The sequence below is a fragment of the Triturus cristatus genome, chromosome 4_2 (assembly GCF_964204655.1).
Source record: "Triturus cristatus chromosome 4_2, aTriCri1.1, whole genome shotgun sequence".
NCBI classification, from domain to species: domain Eukaryota; kingdom Metazoa; phylum Chordata; class Amphibia; order Caudata; family Salamandridae; genus Triturus; species Triturus cristatus.
In genome coordinates, this window is record NC_140586.1 from 386,918,232 (window position 1) to 386,936,356 (window position 18,125).

Here is an 18,125-nt window from a genome sequence, read left to right on the forward strand (position 1 = left end):
AGCAGCAGGTGAGGTGACAGGGGGAGGAAGACAGAGTGCGCAGAGGGAGGAAGACAGAGGGAGAGGGAGAGGGGGAAGACAGAGGGAGACAGATAGGGAGACAGAGGGAGAGGGAGGGAGACAGAGGGGAGGGAGGGAGAGCGAAAGGGAGACAAACAGTTATTGAGAGAGAGAGAGAGTGGGAGAGACGGAGAGAGGGAGGGAGACAGAGAGAGGGAGGGAGACAGAGAGAGGGAGGGAGACAGAGGGAGGGAGACAGACGGAGGGAGAAAGATGGAGAGAGGGAGGGAGACAGACGGAGAGAGAGAGGGAGACAGGGAGACAGAGAGGGAGACAGAGAAAGGGAGACAGAGAAAGGGAGACAAACAGAGTGAGTGAGACAGAGGGGGAGAGAGAGAGTGATAGAGAGAGGGAGGGAGACGGAGAGAGAGTGGGAGGGAGACAGAGATAGAGAGGGAGGGAGACGGAGAGAGAGAGGGAGACAGAGAGAAAGGGAGACAGAGTGAGTGAGACAGAGTGAGACAGATGGAGGGAGACGGAGAGAGGGAGACAGAGGGAGGGAGTGAGACAGAGGGAGACAGAGGGAGGGAGATGGAGAGAGGGAGGGAGACAGACGGTGAGAGAGATAGAGAAGGAGACAGAGGGAGACAGGGAGGGATAGGGAGGGAGGGAGGGAGAGAGAGAGGGAGAGAGATAGGGAGGGAGACAGACAGAGAGAGAGAGGGAGGGAGGGAGACAGAGAAAGGGAGACAAACACAGAGAGGGAGACAGAGGGAGAGAGAGAGAGATAGAGGGAGGGAGGGAGGGAGGGAGAGGTAGGGAGACAGACTGAGACAGACAAGAGGGAGACAGAGGGAGGGAGACAGGCAGAGGGAGGGAGAGGGAGGGAGACAGAGAGAGGGAGACAGAGAGAGGGAGGGTGACAGGGAGGGAGACGGAGAGAGAGGGAGGGAGACAGAGAGAGGGAGACACAGTGAGGGAGACAGAGGGAGAGAGAGAGAGGGAGGGAGACGGAGCGTGAGATAGATAGATAGATAGATAGATAGATAGATAGATAGATAGATAGATAGATAGATAGATAGATAGATAGATAGATAGATAGATAGATAGATAGATAGATAGATAGATAGATAGATAGATAGATAGATAGATAGATAGATAGATAGATAGATAGATAGATAGATAGATAGATAGATAGATAAAGATGTGTGAATGCCGGGTCTGGTGGCTCAGTGGACGAAGGCGTCCGCTGCAGGGGCCTGTGTTCAACCTCATGGTCATAGGTTTTTTTTTTGCTCTAGCCCCGCCTCCTCCCCCACTGCCCCCGCCCCCACAGGTGCGGCCCTCGGCTACAAACCACACTGTAAATTTGGCCCCCGAGAGAAAGTTTGTGAGTACCCATGGGCTATAGAGTACTGATCCCTTAGTAGGTGTAGTGCTGGATCAGATCCATAACTTCGTATTTATGTTTAATCAATGAGCAGGGAATAATAAGTGCGCCCGTTAGGTCCAAAGAAGTTCCCACCTTCTGAATATGCTCTGATTAAAGGTGTTGCAGTTAAGGCAAGTAGGGCGTAAAATATTGTCAGGAGGGACCACAGAACATTCTGTAAGCTTATCTATAGGACGAGCCTTGACTAATTGGATTCTGGAGCAGGTAATTCTGTTGGATCCTGGTTTTTTTTTTCCGTCTTGGAACTGGCAGCATCCCTGGCCCCTGGTGCAGTCCGGGCGTGGACAGGCGCAGATGGACTTGCCTCTCAGGGGCTGTGGCCGTGTTTTTAATGGCAGAGCTCACTGGCTTGAGTGGCAACCAGGAAGTGGAAAGCATCAAGGAACGTGGTGCAAGTCTTTTAGCACAGAAATCTCTGAAATAAAAACAGCGGTGTGCAAGAAAAATATAAAATGCTGTGCATAAAAGATTTTTTAAGCGGGTCAGTTTTACAAACATTCAGACAGATTCAAAGTGCAAAAGTATTCATTCATATTAGTAAAATTCAGTAAAAAAAAATGCAAATAGATCTCTCCCTCAACTAAAGTCCTAAATTATTCTCATAGTACTAGTTAAATTCGCCCCTCAGGAATTATAGATTTTTTACCTTTTCATATGATTCATGCTTTCGCTTCTGGTAGCCCTTTGGTTTCCATGTTTTGGGAATTAAAATCTTGACGTCCTTGAAAAAGAATCTTCTTTGCGTGGCGCTGAACATGTAAAATGAGGCATCAGACACCATCCCCTGACAAGGAAACAGAAGGGAAAGTGAATCCCGGACTGCCTTGAGGCACCGGTTCCGGCTTAGCCTGCAAATAATTAACTTGAGACCGTAAAACAAACATGATCATTCAAGGGAAACTCTTCTTTGTCCAATAACCAGGAAAAGAACGCCTGTTAATTTAAGGAACACAACACTCGCGCAAGATAAATGTGGGCGTAAGTTCAGTATTAAATTACTTCAGGTTGGTTGAAAGCAATGGTATCGAGATACTACATAAGGAAATTACAATCAAAAACATTGATACAGATCACTTCTTCTGAGTCTTCAAATAATTATTGAGGGGAAAATCCAATTTCGTTTTTGTACTGGTCGAATAAAGTTACGTGCTGCGGTATATAACATCTGATGATGTGGTTGTGGGTTTTCTTTCTGAGCTTAGAAGTGGGACGCACACATTGCACATGTGAAAAACAGGTACAGGCTTTACACAAGTGAAAGATGTGTGGAAAGGAAGCTAACGACTTTGGAAAGGTATGTTGTGTTCCCTTGCTAATGGGAATGTGTGTTGCAACTACCAACTAATGAGTGGCACCCACTCACAAGAGGCCTGGCACGTTGTGAATAGGATCCATTTTCCCATAACATGCTAACAGCAGGACAAGGGCCGCAGGTGGCATCCTTTCTAGACTGATACCTGCTGCCAGGTGCTCAATTTGCAATAAACCAGCATGCAATTTATGGCGACCTCTAGCCCCTTTCAGCAGGATAGGAGTTTTAATTCAAGTTCTATTCCAAGTGCAAACGCAAACACAGGTGTCTGCTGTCCTATACAGTCCTATACAGTCCTATGCACCTAAGTACAATTCTCTGTGCCTTAATACGGCCAGGCCATATATTGCTTGATGAATATTTATGCGGTGTGCTATGTATGCCTAAATGTGCATAAATCCCTTGCGCTGTGTCGATTTTTGCATCCAGCAATGGTAACGTAATGGTGGACTATGTCATACTTAAGCTTTCACTTTCATCCACAGTTCATTCGTCCATCAGCCTTGAACTTGACAGCATTTCCTAGGTGTGCAAACATCACCAGTGCCTAATACTGACTTTACAGGAGTATGCAAAGAAGTCTCTGCAGGCCTACAACAGACAGCGCTCACATTTCATTAGCAAAGGATCCACTCTCTGTTCTCGAGCCTCAACTTTGTGAGTGAGTTGGTGAGTGAGTGAGAATGAGTGTGTGCAGAGAGTGAGGGTGTGTGTGAGTTTGTGACGGCAAGTGAATGTGTGTGAAATTGTGTGAGTGAGAGTGAAATTGGTATTGGTCAAACTGTATGGTGCTCCTTCAGAATTGCCTCTAGCTGCATAGTATAGGAATCATAAATTCACCTACATGTACTCTCTGTGTGTTTCTTAATATGTGTCTGTTATGGAGAGTCATATCCCTAGTAGAAAGAACAAGCATTTGCAATGCAATAGGTCTCACATTTATGAGAGTTTGAGCTATTGACATTGCAAATAACAATGCCCTTTATTTTTGTTTCGTTTTTAAAACATAAATAAAATGCATTGTCATTAACAATGCCAATAGCTGAAACTCTTGTAAATACAAGACCTATTGCATTGCAAATGCATGTTCCTATTTAGCACACGTGCACAAGCCTGTAGGGTCGAATGTGCAAACAGACGTGGTTTCGATGTGCTGCGTCTGGACAAAGTCATTGTTCGGCAGCTCTTGTGTACAGTATATTTTATTTGCATGTAGCTGATCAGAAACCTGATCCGTCTTTTCTTTCGGGACCTTTATCCCACCCCACCCTCAAAGTACAGCGGAAATCTTTAACCAGACCCCTCAGGATTTCGCAGCCAGGGATGGCAAATTTTGCAGCAAAACAAAAAAAAAAAAGAAACATTTGCAACCTCAAAATTTGCGGTATGTTTGCTGCACGTAGAACATGTGCTGGTGATTGAAATATGGCTTGGCCACTACTAGAGACCCTGACCAGTCAAGCAGAGTGTCCAGCAGCACCGCACCTCGGAAACGGAGGGTGTCTAATGCCAGAGTGCATTTCTAAATCTGTAAACAGATCTCCCTGGCATCGTACAGCCACTATTCCTAAAATACACAGCCAGCAGGGGGAAAATGTAGTGGCAGGTACACTGGAGACTAGGGAGTGGGAGGGCAGTGGGGCTGAGGCGAAGGGACCATGAGTGTCCTGGGTTTGTTGGGGTAGGGGTGTTTACCAAGGGAAAGAGGATGCACAGGAGAGGGTGACTCCTCTCTTCCATAGTAAACTGAGAGGGTGTGGTGTTAGGACCGGACCAGCAGACTTTGGACTATGGGGACCAGGTTTGAGTCCCAGCATCAGCTCAACATCCTATGATTCTGGGCAAATCACTTAAACACATGATTAATGTAACTGGAGGTCATGTAAAGAGCTCCAATATGCAGAAGTGGCTCCTCCACTTTGGCAGAGGAGCATCGCCCACCGTCAGCCGCTGTAAAAATTAAAAAATAAAATTGTAAACCAGGTTTATTATGATTTTATTTTTCTCTCCTGGGGGTGGGGCCTTTGCGGGGGTAGTCACAGAGGGGGGAGTGGTGGGCACTGTTGTCAGGGTGTATGTGGGTTTGGCCGGCTGTCTCAGGAAGGCCAAACCGGCATGCGCACTGAAGGGGTCTCTAACCAGAGCTGCGTTGCTGGGTTGGAGACAGCTGACATATGCTTCCAGCCTCTCTGGGAGTGCAAATCGAGAGCGCTCAGGCAAATCCTGAAGCTGCTCAAATGCAGCATGAGAGCAGAATTAGGATTGGCAGCAGGGGATTCTGGAAGCCTATGCTGCTGAGGAGCAGAAGAGCGACAATGCGGCAGGTACACTATTTTTTATTGTTTTATTGTCGTTGTTCGTCCTCCCTTTGCCCACCCTTTGCCCTCCGCCTCACCACTCAGCCCGGACACCAGCCGCTACTAGTGTCGAGTTTGCACTATATAAAGCTGCAAAAAATAAGGATCCAAGGGGCAGCAGGTCCCAGGAAACAAAGTGAATGGGCAAGAGCGGGACCCGACAACAGGAATATGGCCTGCGGATTTTAAAGGCAGGCCATGGAGTATCTTAAATCCTCTGCCCGCCTGCTAACCTGTTGCTCACCCTCCTTTCATTGGCTCAGCATTGAGCAAAGCCCATAAAAGGAGGATCAGGCTCAGTTTATTCACAGTCACATGATATCCTGGAGGGTCTGTTTAACTCTCTTTACCTGGATATTCTTTTCTCTGGTTGAAATTCACTTCCTCGCTTATGAATCATTGCAGACGTAGAAGCCTGACCCACCGCGTTATTACAAGTGTCAGAAATTCTCATAATTCGCTTTCGAATAACTACATGATTTTTTTTTTAAAACACAGCTAAATTAAGCATAGTTAAACATAATTACACACAATTTTACTACGACATTTGGTGCTACATTTGAATGTGAAAAGCGACTGGGCGCTCCCGCTGTTCCCATGCCCTGGTGTTACTTTTTTGCTGTGAACGGCACGTGTTTCCGTGAAGTGTCATAAAACCACAATTCGAGAATGTTGCATAAAAAGCATCATGTGAAATTACTGTAATCATGCAATATTACTCCAGCATAATGGACATTTCTCCCTGGGTCTACATATTATTGGGTGAACCCAAGCAGGGTCATACTAGCAGCTCTACTCAGGTGAGATGCTGAGCCCAGCCACAGGGATGCCCCTAGACTTTAGAACCATGGTTAAACACTTATTTTTTAAATAGTACTAACTAACCACCCTGCTAGACAACCATTAAACCCAAAAAAGAAGGAACAAGTCCTAAAACATAGGTGAGGACTAATTAGCATAGGCAATGTGCAAAGATGTCACTATATCATAGGAAGGGCGATCACACACAGAAATGGGGAAATGAGCAGTTTTTCAAAGAGTAAAAAGAAATGCGATGCTTACCTGTAACATTCAGATTGTGGTTTATTGCACAGCCTCATTCTGTGCACCATTTGTCTTAATGCACTGATGAGTGATCAATATTCTGTATTACAGAAAGCAAAATTTAAGGTCCCAGGGTTATTTTAAACTATGTTCTCATGCAGCCGCCTGAGTGCTGTTGACGCGTTTCGACGTCAGTAATATGTTGTAGGAGATCATTAAGGCCTTCCCCAAGACATAATAAGATCCTCCAGTCTCTTCTCGTTTGGAATGAGTTTGCCAATGAGTTACTCTCGTCTCACAAAGTCTTGAGCCTGAGTTAGCTGGTTCCCACTAGAGAAGCTCCTTAGTCAGTCTTCCATTTAACATGCATGTCCTGGGTTCTCACGGAGACTGGGCCCCCTTGAATCACTCACCATGATAAGGCAAGCCACAAAGACAATACTTTACTGCATGTCCTGGATCAATAGAAGAAGGGCCTGAAGGACTCCTTGGGATGGCTGTGCTCCCATGTACCCACTGATTCGAATGGGCATGTGCCAATGATCCCATATCCTTTCAAATGGGAGGAACAATGCGATGACCCACACCTGGAAGGGCATTTTATTCCTGAGAGTGGTAGGTCTACCACCTCTGTTACCCTTCCCGGTCTAACTAAGCCTCTCCAAGATGCATCTGTTGCACGTGGATTGGTCTGTGAAGTTGTAAGCATCATCATCGTCGTGGGACATGTTGAGTAATAGGTGTGTCTATTCCTAAGCAGACCAAATTGAGTCCCCTTCCAATGTTTACTCAAGCTGAGATACTGTGAACAATTGCCCTGTTTCATTGTTTAGCAGCAGTAGTACATTAGTTTAAACTTGAACTTACTACACTTGTGGTAATCAGGCTTATGTGTGTAGGAAGGTGGATATCTGACTATGGTTACCCCCAACTTTTTGCCTAGTGTCTAGCTGGTTTTTCGACTTAGTTGGCCTGAGATCCTGCCATTCAGGGTCTCAGGCTGTCTGCTCTCTCTTTAAAATGGACTCCATGTACCCTAGGTACATTCCCAATTGGTAAGGATCACCTTATTGGACCCTGTACAGTGTACCCTAAGTACCCAGGGCATAGGTGTACCCTAGGCCTCCCAGGGGCTGCAGCATGTATTATGCCACCCCTGGTCTGGCCTTCCAATCAGACACAACTGGCTGATCACTCAGCTGGGGCAAGGTCGTGTAATCACCCCTTGCTTAGATATAGTATACCTATATCTACCCTTAAAATAGACACATGTGTTCCTATCAGCCACTCCTATGGCAGGCCTTAACAATCCTGGAGGCAGAGTGCTTGGTAACATGTGAGATGGTGCTCTAGCATGAGCTGAGCCTGTCTGCAGCTTTCGGAACCATGTCCTTATACCTGTTCTATGATATAGCCTACCATATACTCTTAAAGTGCCTTATAATCTTAAACGGTTATGGTAACTATGGTTTGGCTTTATCAAAAAATGTTGTGTAAGGTGTCTAACACTTTGGAATAATACCCCCATACCATTTCTGGTGATGAGGATATTATTCCCCCCTTCTAGAGGGAGAGACATGTTAAAATCCTACTTTGCTGTTTAACTCTAACCAAAGCCTCAGCATCACAAAATGGATGCTGCTGCCACAGACACAAGTCTGACCTCCTGCTGCTGGGAGTGATCCCGGCAAGGGAGGCTTGGACAATAGGTTTCCTGCTTGGTGAGGTGCTAGCACTTCCCCAGACAGACTTTAGTGTATTGGGGCAGGGAGGGCTGAAAGGAATGAGACATGCCTGGGGCACACAAGGTGTCCCATGCATAGTCCAGTTCAAACCGGTGCTGGGGCACTCCAGCCCCAGTCCTGGCGCGAAACTGGACAAAGGGAAGGGGGTGTAACCACCCCCCTCCCAGGTCCCACCCATAAGGCGTGACCTAGCAGGCAACCCAGCCCCCCCAGATTAGTATAAGAGTGGTAGCTAGGCCCCAGGAGATTAGATTATCCTGAACCTGTACCTTGAACAGAAACTCTGGACCTTCGACATTCGACGAAAGAAGAAGACTGAAGAATCTCCCTTGTGGCCAAGGAGTGGCTACCCTGTGCAAACAGGCACCATCAAGAGACTACCCTTTGCTTTGCTGAAGTTCTACGAGGGACCGACTGCAGAGCCCGACCAGAGCCTTGACTTCCAGACTTCTCCGACCCTGATCCACATCCACAGCCGAGCTGAGATCCGTGGAGGCGACGAGAGACGTGGGACCGGCTACCTGGGAAAAGTGGCTAGTATCTTCCAGCGCAGCTTCTGAGGCACCCTCGAAGTTGTGCACCGGGGATTGAGAAGCCCCAACCCCAAGCACCATCTGCACCGAAGATCAGCCCCCCACACTCCACGAGTCCTGCGTGGAGCCCTTCTGCATTTTCCTGCTTGCCGCGTCTGTCCGGTTGCTTGCCTGGTGGCTAGTGGCCTTTGTGACGACGCACCCTGAAATCTTTACTGCTGGTTTGACTCCTCCAGACTGGCTCCCACTCCCTTGCAAAAGAGAAGCACCCCAGACCTTCCTGGTCTGCACCAGAAGCAAGTCCTCCATTCTTCATGGGTTCCGCTTGCCAAGGCTTGGTGAGTCCTAGTTCGACTTCGACGCCGCCGACAGCAAGAGCCTTCGTGGGACAGCTCGCCTCCTGGTCCTGGTCGTCCTCGACGCCTCCTGGTACCCGTGGCTGCAGCGACAAGCTTCACCTTTCACCTGCAATCTTCACGACATCGCCTGGTTCCTTCCTGGTTCCACGTGGTCACTGGCTAGTGACCTTGACTCTGTCCCTTCTGCTTGCAGGTATCCTCTCTTCTTGATCCCAGCCTTGGGATCCACCGGACACTCTTTACTGACTGCCTGTCAGCAACTTTCCTTCAGGCATCCATAGAAGTCCACGACGAAACCCGACGCAAGTTCACACCTATGCACCCGCAGCCCGTGGGCTAGGTAACTTGGGTACTTCGGTGCTCACAAGGGTAGTGACTATCCTAGGGTCTAGTTTCCGAGTCTCGACTCTCTAGCTGCTTCAGAAGTGTCCTTAAACTGTTAATTTCTAACTGTTAGTAATTCTATCGACTTTTACGCATTACGCGTGAGTGTTTCCACTCTGCACCTGAATCCCGTGGGCCTCCCACTTCCTAACTGTTGCTAGTGTAGTGTAGCCCCAGCGATTCCCTAGGCCTAGGCCTATCCTATTTCCGTGACAGTGGTCCTTATACCAATTCTTTAGTATATGGTTTGCGTGGCCCCTAGGGCCTAACTGTATTACTTACCTGTGTGACTTAATGTATGCTTGAATAAGACTGTGTTGTACTTACCTCTAATCTCATAAAGAGTGCTGAGGGTTTGACTAGAATAAATACACTTTATTTTATATATATATCTGTTGTGGTGTCCTTTCATTTGGTATTCAAGGGATTATACATGGTATCACAGCTGGCTTCACATGCCATTCAGAGTTTAGCCTAAGACTGCTCTTGTCCATGCTACCACTAGGATAGCTGGTCTATAAGGTTGACTTTACAACCAATCACCATAAGGGTTGTTTGGACTGATATAAGGTGTACACTAGAACTAGTGACATCATACATCAGGCCAACTTCTCACATTGGTGAGCAGCGGTTGGGATCTGAGCTTGCTGTTGTAATACCATTGTAATCTTGAGATACTAAATTGAAAGATCACACAGATATTGTTTAGGTACATATAACATAGATTATAATACTTAAGTCCTACTGGACTTAGTGGTTGTAGGTTGAAGGGCCTAGCACACCCTGACTACAACTACTAGAGAGGTTTAGTAGATACAACTAGTGTAGGTAGGTGCACACACCACACCCTCACTAGAATCATGTCCCTGAATGGAGATCACACTGATACTCCCTCAGGAGAGGAGAATCCTAGACAGATTCCCTCTAGATATGATGCATTCACTTTCCAGGAGATGAGACAACTGTGTACCTCCAGGAGATTAAAACAGGGTTCCAACCCTACCCTTAGACAGCTAGTGGAGCTTCTGGAGGCCTATGATGCTGAAAGAGCTGCCAAGTATGGTGCCATAGCTGTAGATAAGGGCCTCCCCTCCACAGAAGAGACCCCTGACTTAACTGATACAGATGAGGCAGAAGAAACTTCAGAAGAAGAGGGAGGTAGCAAGACCCCAGTCAGAAGACTTAGTCAGGCTAACTTAAGCTTACATGGGAGCTTGCATGGGAGCTTCCCTTACAGGCCCCCAAGTAATCTTAAAAAGAGAGATAGAAGGGGTAGATCTCCCTCAGGGGACTCTCTCCACTCCTATCACTCAAGAAGCTCCAATGCTTCATCCCACAGGGGGATGACTTCCCCCCAGAGGAGAGAGCATGAGGCCAGAATGAGGGAAGCCAAACTGAGGATTGAAATGGAAGAACTTGCCCTTGCCAAAGAGAAGCTTGCTCTGGCCAGAGAGCAAAAATTGTGTGGGTCAGAACCCACTGGTGGCAGCAACATTCCCAGAGATAGGGATAGGTCTTATGACCATAGAAACCTAAGCAAGATAGTCCCCCCATATCAGAATGGGGATGACATCCACAAGTGGATGACTGCTTTGGAGAGGGCCTGCAAAGTACAGCAGGTACCCCAGAGTCAGTGGGCAGCTTGTGGCTCTCCTTTTCTGACAAAGGTAGAGACAAGCTCCTCACAGTTAGTGATGAGGATGCTAACAATTACAAAGTCCTGAAGAGTGCTCTGATAGATGGGTTTGGCTTAACCACTGAGCAATATAGGTTGTTGTTCAGAGACACCCAGAAGACACAGACACAGAACTGGTCTGATTTTGTGGATTGTGCCACTAAGGCTTTGGAAGGTTGGTTAACTGGCAGCAAGGTGCAGGACTATACAGGATTGTACAACTTGATTATGAGGGAGCAGATCCTTAGTAATTGTCAGAACCAGCTTCTCCATCAACACCTGGTAGACTCAGATTTGACCTCTCCCCAAGAATTGGGAAAGAGGGCAGATAAATGGGTCAGGACCAGGATTAGGCCTAAAAATCAGGGTGGTGACCAAAAGAAAGATACCACCAAGCCTCAAGAGAAGGGTGGGGACAAAACAAAAGAGAAATCTTCCTCAGGGCCCCAAAACTCCACACAGGGTGGTGGGTCCCAAGCTCCCTCCTCCACCACAGTTAAAAAGCCTTACTGCCATGAGTGTAAAACTCCTGGGCATTGGAAAACTGACAGCAGTTGCCCAAAGGCTAAAAACAAAACTGTTCCTCCAACTACTCCTGTCACACCACCTATTACTGTCAGCAGTAATCCCCCAGGTGGTGGGAGTGCCCCCAAAAATTTGGTTGGGTTTTCTTGGGGAACACAGGGGGGCCCTGGCTTAGCCAATTCCCCTGCAGCAGCTACTCTTGTCTGTGATGGTGGCATGGGGTTTGCCAACTTCACTGCCTGTCCCAGCACTTTGGGTAGGTACAGACAGGAGCCCTACATCAATGGTAGAAAAGCTGAGGCCTACAGAGACACTGGAGCTAGCATCACTATGGTGGCCCATAGGCTAGTTCCCTCTGAGCAGCTTTTGCCTGGTTTCTCATACCAGGTAATTAACATTGATGGCAAACAGAACAGTCATCCCAGAGGTATGTCTCAGCTGGGGAGGTGTCACTGGCCCTAAAAGGGTGGCAGTGTCTCCAACCTTTCCTGTGGACTGCTTACTGGGGAATGACTTAGAACTCTCAGCTTGGGCTGGAGTTGAACAATACACCCATTCTAAAATGGTAGGCCTTTCACAAAAGGGTAGTGGGGTTGTGCCAGCCACAACCCCTGTCCAAGTAGATTTCCTCCCTGAAAAGGTTGGAAGGGCAGTGGTAGCCACAGCCCAGGCAAAGACAGACTTCCCTGTAGAGACTGGAAGAGCTGTGACAGTCACAGCTCAAACCCAAACTGAGTGCCTCCCTGAAAAGGTTGGCAAGGCTGTAATGGTCTCAGCCCATACTCAGACTGACATAGGTGTAGTGAAGCCTGAAACTATGGATCACTCCACACAAACAGAGAGTAGTGGGGAGGAAGAAAAGTCCCCCTCTCCCCAGACATTAGGAAAAGGTCAGCCTCCTCAGGGATCTGACCTCACCCCTTGTGAAGGAACTGCCCCAGAGGTAGCCAGGCCTGGCCTGGCAGAGCCTCTGATGTCAGTGGCCCTTCCAAGGTGGGACCCAGTCTGGTGCAGGTAGCCTGCCTCTCTCTACCCTGCCTCAGTCAGCCCAGGGCTGCAGAGGTCAGGGAGGCCAGTGGACCCCAAGAGGGCCCCTGTCCACAAGAACCCCCCCATCAAAAGAATGAGGATTGCCAGGCTAGTAGCCCTAGCCAGGTGATGGTTTAAAACATTCCTGAGGGATCTCCTTTACAGGTAGTTAGGGACCTCCCCCAGAGGGATTCTGTTGGGCACAGGCAAACATGGGACCTTAGGGCCCCAAACCTGACCTGTCCCTCCAGTAAGCCCACAAAAGGGACCCAGCCTCCAGCTTTAGGTAGCCAGAGGCTGACCCTGAGAGCACAGTGCAACTCAGTGAAAGAAAGAAAGGCATCCATGGTGGAGGATGATTGGAGGAAGCTGAGGCCTCACTTTGAGGACACTCGCTTCGGTACTCCATCTCAACACCAGCCTTTTACTTTGCAAAGACACACCAAAGGTAGAGATTCCCTATGGTGGAGACCCTATGATACCTTTAGCGTGAGGGATTGCTTAGTGGACCATGAGACAGGGGGTAACCATGCCAGTGCTGGTTCTTCCTTATGTGGCCACTTAGGCAATAGAGGCTTACCTTGTCAAGGTCAGCCTTATCTCCTTTCGTTTGGGGGGGGGGGGTTGTGTAGGAAGGTGGATATCTGACTATGGTTACCCCCAACTTTTTGCCTAGTGTCTACCTGGTTTTTCGACTTAGTTGGCCTGAGATCCTGCCATTCAGGGTCTCAGGCTGTCTGCTCTCTCTTTAAAATGAACTCCATGTACCCTAGGTACATTCCCAATTGGTAAGGATCACCTTATTGGACCCTGTACAGTGTACCCTAGGTACCCAGGGCATAGGTGTACCCTAGGCCTCCCAGGGGCTGCAGCATGTATTATGCCACCCCTGGTCTGGCCTTCCAATCAGACACAACTGGCTGATCACTCAGCTGGGGCAAGGTCGTGTAATCACCCCTTGCTTAGATATAGTATACCTATATCTACCCTTAAAATAGACACATGTGTACCTATCAGCCACTCCTATGGCAGGCCTTAACAATCCTGGAGGCAGAGTGCTTGGTAACATGTGAGATGGTGCTCTAGCATGAGCTGAGCCTGTCTGCAGCTTTCGGAACCATGTCCTTATACCTGTTCTATGATATAGCCTACCATATACTCTTAAAGTGCCTTATAATCTTAAACGGTTATGGTAACTATGGTTTGGCTTTATCAAAACATGTTGTGTAAGGTGTCTAACACTTTGGAATAATACCCCCATACCATCTCTGGTGATGAGGATATTATTCCCCCCTTCTAGAGGGAGAGACATGTTAAAATCCTACTTTGCTGTTTAACTCTAATCAAAGCCTCAGCATCACAAAATGGATGCTGCTGCCACAGACACAAGTCTGACCTCCTGCTGCTGGGAGTGATCCTGGCAAGGGAGGCTTGGACAATAGGTTTCCTGCTTGGGGAGGTGCTAGCACCTCCCCAGACAGACTTTAGTGTATTGGGGCAGGGAGGGCTGAAAGGAATGAGACATGCCTGGGGCACACAAGGTGTCCCATGCATAGTCCAGTTCAAACCGGTGCTGGGGCACTCCAGCCCCAGTCCTGGCGCGAAACTGGACAAAGGGAAGGGGGTGTAACCACCCCCCTCCCAGGTCCCACCCATAAGGCGTGACCTAGCAGGCAACCCAGCCCCCCCCAGATTAGTATAAGAGTGGTAGCTAGGCCCCAGGAGATTAGATTATCCTGAACCTGCAACTTGAACAGAAACTCTGGACCTTCGACATTCGACGAAAGAAGAAGACTGAAGAATCTCCCTTGTGGCCAAGGAGTGGCTACCCTGTGCAAACAGGCACCATCAAGAGACTACCCTTTGCTTTGCTGAAGTTCTACGAGGCACCAACTGCAGAGCCCAACCAGAGCCTTGACTTCCAGACTTCTCCGACCCTGATCCACATCCACAGCCGAGCTGAGATCCGTGGAGGCGACGAGAGACGTGGGACCGGCTACCTGGGAAAAGTGGCTAGTATCTTCCAGCGCAGCTTCTGAGGCACCCTCGAAGTTGTGCACCGGGGATTGAGAAGCCCCAACCCCAAGCACCATCTGCACCGAAGATCAGCCCCCCACACTCCACGAGTCCTGCGTGGGGCCCTTCTGCATTTTCCTGCTTGCCGCGTCTGTCCGGTTGCTTGCCCGTTGGCTAGTGGCCTTTGTGACAACGCACCCTGAAATCTTCACTGCTGGTTTGGCTCCTCCAGACTGGCTCCCGCTCCCTTGCAAAAGAGAAGCACCCCAGACCTTCCTGGTCTGCACCAGAAGCAAGTCCTCCGTTCTTCGTGGGTTCCGCTTGCCAAGGCTTGGTGAGTCCTAGTTCGACTTCGATGCCGCCGACAGCAAGAGCCTTCGTGGGACAGCTCGCCTCCTGGTCCTGGTCGTCCTCGATGTCTCCTGGTACCCGTGGCTGCAGCGACAAGCTTCACCTTTCACCTGCAATCTTCACGACATCGCCTGGTTCCTTCCTGGTTCCACGTGGTCACTGGCTAGTGACCTTGACTCTGTCCCTTCTGCTTGCAGGTATCCTCTCTTCTTGAACCCAGCCTTGGGATCCACCGGACACTCTTCACTGACTGTCAGCAACTTTCCTTCAGGCATCCATAGAAGTCCACAACAAAACCCGACGCAAGTTAACACCTATGCACCCGCAGCTCGTGGGCTAGGTAACTTGGGTACTTCGGTGCTCACAAGGGAAGTGACTATCCTAGGGTCTAGTTTCCGAGTCTCGACTCTCTAGCTGCTTCAGAAGTGTCCTTGAACTGTTAATTTGTAACTGCTAGTAATTCTATCGACTTTTACGCATTACGAGTGAGTGTTTCCACTCTGCACCTGAATCCCGTGGGCCTCCCACTTCCTAACTGTTGCTAGTGTAGTGTAGCCCCAGCGATTCCCTAGGCCTAGGCCTATCCTATTTCCGTGACAGTGGTCCTTATACCACTTCTTTAGTATATGGTTTACGTGGCCCCTAGGGCCTAACTGTATTACTTACCTGTGTGACTTAATGTATGCTTGAATAAGAATGTGTTGTACTTACCTCTAATCTCATAAAGAGAGCTGAGGGTTTGACTAGAATAAATACACTTTATTTTATATATATATCTGTTGTGGTGTCCTTTCATTTGGTATTCAAGGGATTATATATGGTATCACAGCTGGCTTCACATGCCATTCAGAGTTTAGCCTAAGACTGCTCTTGTCCATGCTACCACTAGGATAGCTGGTCTATAAGGTTGACTTTACAACCAATCACCATAAGGGTTGTTTGGACTGATATAAGGTGTACACTAGAACTAGTGACATCATACATCAGGCCAACTTCTCACAATGTGCAGTTACACAAGGACCGGTCTGGAAACTTTTATCCATTTTATGCTGAGATTTGCATCTGATATTTTGCCACGTGACCTCCTGCTCTACGTAAGAGATGGAGCAGAGGCATTTCAGAAGCTTCTCCATTCTTTGCCATCTTGATTCCAAGCTACGGGATGACTCTATGAGAGCCGCCCAGTTGAAAGGTACTAGAAGAGGTAGCAAATTCAACTGCCAAGGCACGCGAGCTGATAACTACCCAGCTAGTGGTACAACAAACTATTATGTAAAACTGAATGGCCATAGATTTTGTCCTGGCTGCTAAGAGTGGTAAACATGTGATCAATAAGGCTGAATGCTGTACTTAACATAACCAACGTTTCCGCAGGTTGCCATGAAGTATTTTAGACGATATGTGAACGTTTCAAAGATCTGCACACTATTAATGATATCTTTGTGCTTGAACGTTTGGAACACTGGTCATGGTTTAAAACAATTGATGAGGTATGAAAATACTGTAAGCAGCTTTGTGCATTGCGGACTTCATTTCCGAGTCGAGTCTGCGTTCCCTCTATCGCACGCGATACCATAAGTGAGGGTGCTTTCCCATCTTACCTGATGACAGTCTACGATGATGACAAAATTATTATGATATTCGTGAGCATTCTGATTCGGACTCCTGGGTAAGTTGTAAAAGTGATGTGGAGCAAAATGTTTATTGAATAATGAATATTTAGTGGTGAAAGGTTGTGTGATAAAAGAGCAGAAGGGGGAGGGATTGTGAACATTTCAAACATACTGGGCCTGTCTAAGGGAAACCAAACCTGCTACAGCTATGTTTTTTTCTGACACCAACACAGCCCACAAGATGTGCGCGGCTATGAAGTTGAGGCGTGTTTTGGCACTCGAGATGGGAAAGTCAGGCAAAAAGTGATTTTAGTTTTGTTACTTGTGAAGCCCTTCTATAGTTCTCATGAGCAAAGCTAATGCACGTGCTGAGAGAACGTTTTGTGAGAACCCTCTCAACTGATCCATACTAGAAAACTGAGCATTGCAGTCTAAATTCGTGTCCTGCCTGGAATCAGAGAAACACTGCATCTACCATTTGTTTCAGGAGACCGGTCGGTGGAGTTTATTGACAAAAAAAAATGTGAATAGTCTGTGACTCACGCTTTCATACTTAAACAGGGAGTGAGGCTTTCTTTGACAAGGGGATGAACAGGAAGAGGACTGAAGAGAAAGATGAAAACTCCTCACAAGCAAATAACCAATCACAGCTGAGGTGCGCTGAGAGTAGGATCACACCATACAGACAGATGGAAAATGAGAGCTATCTGAACTGGGCAGAATGCCACGGGGTTGTGGAAATATCGACCGCACAGGTTTCCTCAAACTTGCAACCAGGGAAATAAGTTTGCGAAACCGGAGATACACACAGTCTCACAGGGAGCACAGTCCGGAGACATGAGTACACATTCTAATTTTTAATTTTTAGATTTTTAAGATTCATTAGGATACACATAAATAAAATGGACATCACAAGGTGCGTTGGAAGGAAGCTGAGTCATAGATAATGCAAAACAGAATAAAAGACAAACATAATTTCTAAGACCCAACACAAGAAACGAAATAAAAATAACATAGTTAATGCAGGAAGACTTAACAAGCATTGGCATAGCCAATAGGTCTCGCCTTTGGGACCTTATAAGTATTTAGCCATGCAACAGTTGCATAGCTAAATACTTATAAGGTCCCAAAAGCGAAAGTGAAAGTAATCGCTGTAGCTCTAGGCTGGCCTGGTAGCACTTTTTGGAGCCCTCTCAATAAGGCCTGCGCTGGGTCAGGCGAGACCTAAAAACTTTATTAAATAAACACATAGGGATTAACATAGGACAAGTTGAGTTTATGCATGGGTCTTGTTTTAGCATTTACAATTCTAGAAAAGCTGGTATTCTTTTTTATTGATAGCTTTGATGTATTGAAACTGTACAAAAATGGCTCAAGGAGCTACACCCTCTTGGTGTTTTCCCACCTCTAGACTCACACGTAAAATCTGTTGGCTTCGGGAGGACGTGGCCTGGAAGGTCAAGATGATGCTCTGATCTGAGCTCCCGCCTGCTGTGCTTCCTTTGCCATGATCGTTGGTTCTGGCATGGCTTTATTCTTACTAACGATGCCTGGGGCCAGTGGGGCAGCAGCTAAGATGGGGGCTCATCGGAGGCCTGCGCCTGGCTACCAGCCTTTGTTTGCAGGCTCTATAGTAATCAGGACCTGTACATCAACTTATTTTACACCCAGTCGGTGCAACCAGCAGGTGGGTTCCCCGGCTTGATGTATGTCCCCCACCTGTACTCCT

General features: G+C 47.7%; 1 protein-coding gene across 1 annotated transcript in view; it reads right to left on the reverse strand.

Annotated features, from left to right (window-relative positions):
* LOC146833929 (calcium-activated chloride channel regulator 1-like) overlaps positions 1-18,125 on the reverse strand; it is a 205,094-nt gene that overhangs the window by 162,581 nt on the left and 24,388 nt on the right. Inside the window, exon 2 of the mRNA XM_085601848.1 lies at positions 2,100-2,237. Coding sequence (XP_085457974.1) covers positions 2,100-2,237 — 138 coding nt within the window. The remainder of the gene's footprint in view (positions 1-2,099; positions 2,238-18,125) is intronic.